This window comes from Pelophylax lessonae (genome assembly GCF_965119305.1).
Source record: "Pelophylax lessonae genome assembly, chromosome: 7".
NCBI classification, from domain to species: Eukaryota; Metazoa; Chordata; class Amphibia; order Anura; family Ranidae; genus Pelophylax; species Pelophylax lessonae.
The window spans coordinates 198,565,725-198,574,939 of NC_138774.1; the positions used below are offsets into that span (position 1 = coordinate 198,565,725).

Here is a 9,215-nt window from a genome sequence, read left to right on the forward strand (position 1 = left end):
AAGATAACGCCTATGGAGATTTTTGAATACTGTAATTTGTCACCATTCCACAAGTGTGCGCAATTTTAAAGCATGACATATTAGGTATCTATTTACTTGGCGTAACATCATCCTTCACATTATACAAAAGAAATAAAAAAATGAGGCTAACTTTTTAATTCATGAAAGTGTATTTCTGGCCAAAAAAATTGCATTTGAAAGACCGTTGCGCGAATACCATGTGAGATAAAATATTGCAACGATCGCCATTTTATTCTCTAAGGTCTCTGCTAAAAAAAAAAATAAAAAAAAAAAAAATATATATATATATATATATATATATATATATATATATATATATATATATATATATATATATATATATATATATAATGTTGTTTGGGGGTTCTAAGTAATTTTCTAGCAAAAAAATTCTGATTTTAACTTGTAAGCAACATGTCAGAGAAAGGCTTAGGCTCCAAGGGGTCATTCAACTTGCCCACAGGTTTTTATTGCTCTTTAAATCAGAATTGCCGCTGAATGTGCCCACCCATCATCCCTGTAAGATCTTACCTTGTGACAGGGATCTACAGAACAGATCTCACTGACGTCTAGATCATGTAAGGACATGAGAAGTTCTGCCCGCAGCGTACAATAGTGCACATTACGTGTCCTCAAGAAGAGAGTGCGTAGGAACTGCAGGACCATGTCATACAATTTCACATTCTTCCCAATCATCTGTGTCAGTTTATTCACCACCTAGAGCATTAAAAACAGGCAAACCGACAATTGTAGAAGTCTAATCTGTCAGATTATAATCACACCCTAAAAAGATATGAACTTTAGGTTTTCCATCATTATATGTAGCAACGGCCTACCTCTCCCTGCCTCCTTGTTTTTGGAGACAGACTGAAGAAATTGTGCAGGACAGAGAGCTCACTGCTGAGCAGAATATTTTCCTTCTCCAAGATGTACTGCTTGAGCAAAGGCGAGACCTCATCTCCAAACAGAGCTTGGTTGTCCTGCCAGATCTGGCGCTTCACCTCCACTGCGCATGCTTTATATAGCTCTTTGTCGGCCATCACCAGCTTCAGTTTCTTTTCTGGGACCTTTTGGATGTAAAACATCAACCAACAATATCAGGCAAGTGCCACATTAAAAAGCATACTGGGAAAACTCAGCAAATCTACACCGGCTACTACTTTGGAGATCCCTTTCTTCCTCAAGACAAACCACTCTCCCCTTGTAAAATAAGGAGGTTACTGTTTTTACTATGTGTGTTAAAGAGGTTGTAAACTTCAGACATAAAATATGAAGAAAGCATATCCCTCTATAGTGTGTACTTCTCTCAATTAAGAGCACTGAGTGTCATTTCTGTCTGCTGCTTCATTCCTCTGCTATCAGAAGGAGTCACTTATGACAAGCTTTCCTGACACCAAGAGAAAAATGGGGACACAGAATTGATCACCAGTTTATTGACAGCCTCAGCTCTGTTCTTGTGTGTGGTGTGAAGAGGGGTGCGTATCTTCCCCCCAATTAACTTTTAGAGCTCTCCTGAGTTCTACAGAGTATAATTTTAGCTCTCTGCCCCTTTTTCTGAACTCTCTGACAAGGTTTATAAATTCAGCATTTTGAGCAGATGTAGAGAAGAGAACACTTCAGATAGATAATTACAACTTACATAGGAGGATTGGTTTTGTCTCTGTGTATTACCTGAGGCCAGTCACTTCACTGGGTATATGTAAGGGTTCAACAACCACTTTAAGACAATTCCCTCTGTCACCTTTCTCTGCTATCCAGTGTCACATGTGCACTTCCTTGCTATCCACTGTCACCTGACTGCCCTCCAGTGCTCCCTCCTGTTTCCTGACTGCCAGCAGGCTACAGTAAAATCACAGTATTAAAAAAAAAAAACACCATAAAAAAAAAAAAAATCTGCGCAAGTTGGAAAAATGCCTAGCATTTAATCTGTACAACAATCCTTACCAGATTTGTTTGTATTGGGTTGTACAAAAGTAAACTCACCTTGGGTAGGTGTTTCATTACACACATCACGACAGGCTGGATTGATGGCATCTTAACCAAAGCAAAACATTTTTCCAACAACTCTTCCAATTTACTGTACCTAAAATGCAAAAGCAAACCAGGATAAAGGCAATCACCATTGATAATCAGAAGATCATGGTGTCACATGATACAGGACAGAAGGTTTTATGCTGTACTTCATTGTATAACCAAGATCACACTTTTTGCTGGATGTTGGTGGCAGGAAGCTTAAAGCTGAACTCCACCCAAAAGGGAAAGTTCCGCTTTAAGGCCTCCTCCACAGCTCCTGTTTGTAAACTGGAGCTTTTGGGGAGGAGGGGGGAGAGGGTACCTGATTTCGATTGGTACCTGCTCCCCCTTCCGCTTCGATCGCATTAGTCGATTGGAAGTGGAATTTCTCCCCCCCCCCCCCCCTGAAGTCATCTGGGACACATGACAGGTCCCAAAAGACTTCAGGACCAGTCACAGAGCGCAGCTTACGCATGCACAGAGGGCACCTGGCTGTGAAGCCGCAAGTTGTTACAGCCGGGGGCCCATTTTGAAGATGACGGCGAGGGAGGGTACAGGGGGAACACGACTGGGGTGAGCACATCGCTGGATCGTGGGATAGCTGAGTAACTGTTTATTAAACGTCAGCAGCTACAGTTTTTGTAACCGCTGACTTTGACTTTTCACTTGAGAGACTGGAGATGCATGTTAAAGTGTTAGTTTACCTTCACAAAAAAAATGTAAAGGTGAACTAACACTGTACACCTTCCCACCCTGGTCCCTTCTATATTTACCTCAGAGGATGTGGAGTTGTCAGCACTCCAGCTGGTCTAAGGATCTGAAAGCTCCCTCTTCTCATACTGCACTTCCGGGAAGGACCAGATCCGTTCTAATTGGTCAGCACCATTGTAATGCATTGCTCTGGTCCACCCTGGAAGCGCTGCAAGGAGAAGAGGAAGAAGAGCAGGGATTTCAAATCTCCAGACTGCTGGAATGGCTGCAGGGGCACTAAAAGCTCAGGTGGAGGCAAGTACAGTAGGGACTGGGGGGGGGGGGGGGGGGTTTGGACAGTGTTAGTTAACCTTTACATTTTTACTGTAAAGGTGAACTAACATTTTAAGCATATCAGCATCTACATCAGTACTGCTAGCGATTGAGAGATTATAGTATTTGAAGCCACCTCTGGCTGGTGAGAGTTGACAACAACAAAAGGTTTGTAATGTGTAGTTTTTCCTGCTTTATCTAGCATCACAAATATACTGTGCTTCACATGCATTTAAAGTAATGTATGAGCTTAGGACCTGCAAAGTTCATGCCCCCCCCGAAAATGCTTTCATCATTTAGTTCCTCTCCAGAAAGACAGCATCATCTATATTTAGGCATTATCCAGGGTTGGCATCTACTTCCTGGACTGAAATGCCAGGTCAGTGATAACACTTTTTACGCTACACGGTTATTGGTGCATTCACAAATATCTGAAACAAAGCCTGCAGCCTCAACTTGTGACTTGCTACTAAGTTACAGTGTACGTACTGGGTGATCACTGGCAGATAGGAGACTGAGAATATGCTTTCTCATGCCTACAGCAAACTGATGGGGTAATGTCACTCACTAGAGCTCAAGGATAATTTTATAATAATGGGTAGAATGTACTCATGAATACTTGTAAAGTTACTGAGTGGTTGGCTATGCTACTAAAATCCAGTTGCCTGTGTGTGTTCGAAAACATTACTGCAGAATTTTATTAGCTATCTATCACCTGTCCAGCCCAGATGGCAATTGTAGCAATACATTTAATAATTGATGAATGCAAGTGATTTATATCCCACCGATCCTCATCTTTTCCTTCAGAGGCAATGACAGAGACCCTCTCCAGTAACTTCTCTCTCAGTTCATCAAAGACCGTTTGGTGAAACTCTAGCCGGGGGATGCCATGAAGATCCAGGAAAGGCAGTGCTGACTGCAGTGATGGAAGGAGGACCCCATTTTCTGTCTGAAATTAAACACATATCAGTATATTCTAGCACATGAGCCGACATGTAACGAGCATACATAGAACACAACCTACAACAAGATCCACAAATGCATGGGGCAACTTCAAAATCACTCAGCTGATGAGGTGATTCTATCAAGTGCTCACAGCAGCAGTGGAGGGTACAGTCCGGTTGCAGTGAGATGTAGAGGGGCAAACACAAACACTGATCACTGGCAGCAGCAGAAAAGGGGAAAAAAGGGAAAAGTAATACAAGGCAGCAGATGGGTGCCGTCAGGTGATGGGGGGGGGAGCAGAGGGGCAGTTAGCTGACAGTAGAAAACCTGGGAGTGGAAAAGAGTCAGGTAACAAGGGGCAGCAGGGAATATGGACAGGGGAATGGGACAGTCGAGTGACAGTAGAAGTATATCAGTTGGCAGAAAGAAGGGCCAGACTGGTGACAGGGGGGCATTGCCCAGTCATGCGACAGGGGGGATCGGGGGGGGCACGACAGACATGCGACAGGGGATCGGGGGGGAACAGACATGCGACAAGGGATCGGGGGGGAACAGACATGCGACAAGGGATCGGGGGGGGGGAGAACAGACATGAGACAAGGGATCGGGGGACAGACATGCGACAGGACAAGGGACCGGGGGGGGGGACAGACATGCGACAGGACGGGGGACCGGGGGGACAGACATGTGACGGGACGGGGGACCGGGGGGGGGAACAGACATGCGACGGGACGGGGGACCGGGGGGGGAACAGACATGCGACGGGACGGGGGTCCGGGGGGGGAACAGACATGCGACGGGACGGGGGACCGGGGGGGGGGGCGACAGACATGCGACGGGGGACCGGGGGGGGGGCAACAGACATGCGACGGGACGGGGGCAACAGACATGCGACGGGACGGGGGGCAACAGACATGCAACGGGACGGGGGTCCGGGGGCAACAGACATGCGACAGGACGGGGGTCCGGGGGCAACAGACATGCGACAGGACGGGGGACCGTGGGGGGGGGGGCAACAGACATGCGACAGGACGGGGGACCGGGGGGGGGGGGCAACAGACATGCGACAGGACGGGGGACCAGGGGGGGTGGGCAACAGACATGCGACGGGGGACCGGGGAAACAGACATGCGACGGGGGACCGGGGAAACAGACATGCGACGGGGGACCGGGGAAACAGACATGCGACGGGGGACCGGGGAAACAGACATGCGACGGGGGACCGGGGAAACAGACATGCGACGGGGGACCGGGGAAACAGACATGCGACGGGGGACCGGGGAAACAGACATGCGACGGGGGACCGGGGAAACAGACATGCGACGGGGGACCGGGGAAACAGACATGCGACAGGGGGACCGGGGAAACAGACATGCGACAGGGGGACCGGGGAAACAGACATGCGACAGGGGGAACAGACACATGACAGAAGGAATTAGGAGGGATCAGTGAGGTGGCAGAGAGATAGACTGGTAAGGCAGGTGGCAGGGAGTAGTGGGGATGGGTACGTCAGGTGGCAGTAGGGTTGACATGGGGTATTGGAAAGGAGACATTTAGGGGAGCATTAGGAGGCATCAGTCATGTGACAGGGGGCACCAGGAGTAGTGGGGATGGGTATGTCAGGTGGCAGTAGGGATGACAGGGAAGAAGACATTTATGGGGAACATTAGGAAGCATCGGTGAGGTGATTATGAGGAGGTTCTCGGCCAGGTGAGGTGACTGGGGGTACCTGGAACTGCTCTATGGCTTTCAATGGCTCGGTGCAGTTGGTCAGGGTCTCCTTCAGATCCTCCCCGTTAGCAATGCCGATCTCCTGCAGACCGGAGAACATGCTCCCCCCTGCATTCTCTCTCTTTCTCCCTCGGATCGCGGTAGAGGCCGCAGCCTTGGCCCCTGGTCCGCTCTGCTCCGGCATTTTCCCACTTCCGGTTCGGCTCATCTATATTAACGCCACTTCCGCGCCCTCTGAGCCGATCGCTACTTCCTATTCCTGGGGAGGGGCTTGTCGGAAGTTATACTGTTACCATAACAGCAGAAGAGGGATCTCCATAGAACGACACATACAGGGGAGCCGAGGAATAGGAGGAACTATTGCTGAGCTGTGGTTGGAAAATGCTACCTTCCTGGCTGTTCTACCGAGTGAATTGATTCCGTCCATTCAGAGTGTAGTAATAAACTGTACATAAATATAGGGGGCTGCAATAGCTGACCACCCTTCAGAACAGAGCTGCTTGCTTGTCTCTGCTGTCTATACCCTCTGTCTCACTGACCTAGGACAAGGAGAAGCCAGTAAATATACAGATTCTGGCCTAGGTTGGTGACTGAAAGTATCAAATCATGAAACCAGGGAACTGGTATTTTCAGAAGGAGGTCAGCGACTCTTAGGTCCTGTTCCCAATGTTGTGCTGTGTTAGGCGGCCTGGTAAGGAGGTCAATTCATTGAAATCAGCCGCCTAATACATGAGAGAGGTCAATGTACTATTCTGCTACCAATCACCGAGGAGTGTCACTGAGCACTGAGGGGCCATCATGCAGAATCACACCACCGCCCATAATGTGCATGAGGGATATAGGGGGCACTCTGAGGGGACTCCTGATATAAGGGGGCACTCTGAGGGGGATTCCTAATGTAAGGGGGCATTCCTGATGTAGGGGGGCACTCTGAGGGGCATTCCTGATGTAGGGGGGCACTCTGAGGGACATTCCTGATGTAGGGGGGCACTCTGAGGGGCATTCCTGATATAAGGGGGCACTCTGAGGGGCATTCCTGATATAAGGGGGCACTCTGAGGGGCATTCCTGATATAAGGGGGCACTCTGAGGGGCATTCCTGATATAGGGGGGCACTCTGATGGGGCATTCCTGATATAAGGGGCACTCTGAGGGGGATTCCTGATATAAGGGGCACTCTGAGGGGCATTCCTGATATAAGGGGCACTCTGAGGGGGATTCCTAATGTAAGGGGGCATTCCGGATGTAAGGGGGCACTCTGAGGGGCATTTCTGATATAAGGGGGCACTCTGAGGGGGATTCCTGATGTAAGGGGCACTCTGAGGGGGACTCCTGATGTAAGGGGGAATCTGAGCGGATTCCTAATGTAAGGGGGCACTCTGAGGTGGATCCCTTATGTAAGAGGCACTCTGAGGGGGATTCCTAATGTAAGGGGGCACTCTGAGGGGGATTCCTGATGTAAGGGGCACTCTGAGGGGCATTCCTGATGTAAGGGGGCACTCTGAGGGGCATTCCTGATGTAAGGGGGCACTCTGAGGGGGATTCCTGATGTATACATCTATAACCACCACAGCTCATCTATAGGGATATCAATTACATCATATCAGGTCATTGAGTATCTATTGGTCAGTTGTGTATACCCTATATTGATCTGTATCAACATCATGTCCGAGAGGACGATGCTCACAGGCCACGAAAAGAGGGCAAGCAGCCTCTGTGTCCATTGTGAAAAGCGGTGGTCACAGTCGTCATAGTGCATCCACTGCAGGCGGGGCACGGCAGTCCTTTATTTCCGCTGCTGCCCGTGCTATTCATCCACAACACGTGGAATAGTTGGTGGAGTGGATCAATAAGCCATCCTCCTCTTCCTCTGACACCCACGCTCCCAGTAGTTGGCCTTCCACTGCAGCTGCCAAAGCGGCCTGTTCCACATGCTCCTTCTCCAAAGCTACTCCTTCAGTCGCCCCACCATCATGCACGGAGGAGTCACCTGAACTATTCGATCATAGTGTCAGTGACATGCTCCTGGAGGATGCACAGCAATTTGAAAGCTGTGATGTTGTTTCCCAGGTTGATGAAGGGAATAACGTGAGCCTAGAGAGAGGGGGTGACAATGACTGACAATAGACAAGCAGTCATGTTGCCACAGCTGAAGCATATTGCCAAGTTTGCTCCAGTGACGAGGAGGGAGGGGATGATGAGGTCACTGACTGTACTTGGGTGCCTGACAGGATAGAGGAGGGGGAGGATGAGGAGGATGCACAACTCCAACGAGGCAGAATGTGGACCGCCATAGCAGTAGCCAACCTATTGCGTCACAGCACAGAGCTCCACAGGTGCAGGGTGCTGCAAAATCCCCGCAGACTCCAAAAAGTTGATTAGTGTGGGCTTTTTTTCAGCACCTGTGCAGTAGACCGCAGCGTTGCTGTTTGCAGCATCTGTCTAAAGGGGATCAAGCGCAGCCAGAACACCAGCCGCTTGGGCACCACATGCTTGACAAGGCATATGACGACCTGCCATGCAGTCCGTTGGCAACAGCACCTGAAAGAGGCACCAGATCAAAACAAGCATACCTCAATCTTGCTCCTCATCTGCGATCTCTAACCCTACTATACCTCATGCCTTCTCAAATACCAGCATTGAGAGGGATGATGGTATAGCAATGAGTGGCACAAAGAGTTGCACCCAATCTGCAAGCAGTACACCACCGCTTGATTTGAGCAGCAGGAAAATTTCACTGCCCCAGTTGCTAAACTGTAGAATGAAATACTGTCCCAGCCATCCACATGCTCAGCCTCTTAATGCTAGCTTTACAGTTGCTGCTTTTTCAGCTGGTAGACTTGGCTCCCTTTTGCGAATATGTGGAATGTGCTGCACCACAGTGGCAGGTCCCAAAAAGGCATTACTTTTCGTGTAAGGCCATTCCGGCTCTCTACCGTCCTGTGGAAGGTAGTGTTTTGGCCTCGTTGGACAAAGCGGTCAGCAGGAAGGTGCACATTACTGCTGACTCTTGGTCCAGCAGGCATGGACAGGGACGTTACATTTCTTTCACGGTGCACTGGGTAACTCTGATGGCATCTGGGAAGGATGCAGGACAGGGTTCGGTGTTGCAGCTTGTTTTGCCACCATGCCTCCAAAAAGCTGGTGCTGGTTCTGCCACATCTGGCTACTCCACCACCACCTCCTCCTCCTCCATGTCCTCTTCTGCTCAATTGTCCTCTGCAGCATCAGTGCTCCCTAAGCGTTCAAGGGGCTACATAATCAGTCAGGCTAAAAGATTCCATGATGTGCTTCAGTCAGTCTGTCTAGGGGATAGTAGTCACACCGGTGCAGAGATTCTGTCAGCTCTGTAGGCGCAGGCTCAGAGATGGTTGACGCCATGATAGCTTGAGCCAGGAAGGGTTGTATGCGACAATGGCACCAATCTTCTCTCCATCTTCCCCACAGGGACACTTGAAACATGTTCCATTCTTGGCGCATGTT

The 9,215-nt window shown here is 49.2% G+C and overlaps 1 protein-coding gene across 1 annotated transcript in view; it reads right to left on the bottom strand.

Annotated features, from left to right (window-relative positions):
- The window catches only part of NELFB (negative elongation factor complex member B), a 31,410-nt gene extending 25,467 nt beyond the window's left edge, over positions 1-5,943 (bottom strand). The window contains exons 1-5 of the mRNA XM_082263444.1: positions 5,732-5,943; positions 3,843-4,006; positions 2,005-2,104; positions 858-1,088; positions 553-738 (exon numbers count right to left, since the gene is read on the bottom strand). Of these exons, the coding sequence (XP_082119570.1) occupies positions 553-738; positions 858-1,088; positions 2,005-2,104; positions 3,843-4,006; positions 5,732-5,941 (891 nt within the window). The 5' untranslated portion in view covers positions 5,942-5,943. The remainder of the gene's footprint in view (positions 1-552; positions 739-857; positions 1,089-2,004; positions 2,105-3,842; positions 4,007-5,731) is intronic.
- Between the last annotated feature and the right edge of the window lie 3,272 nt (positions 5,944-9,215).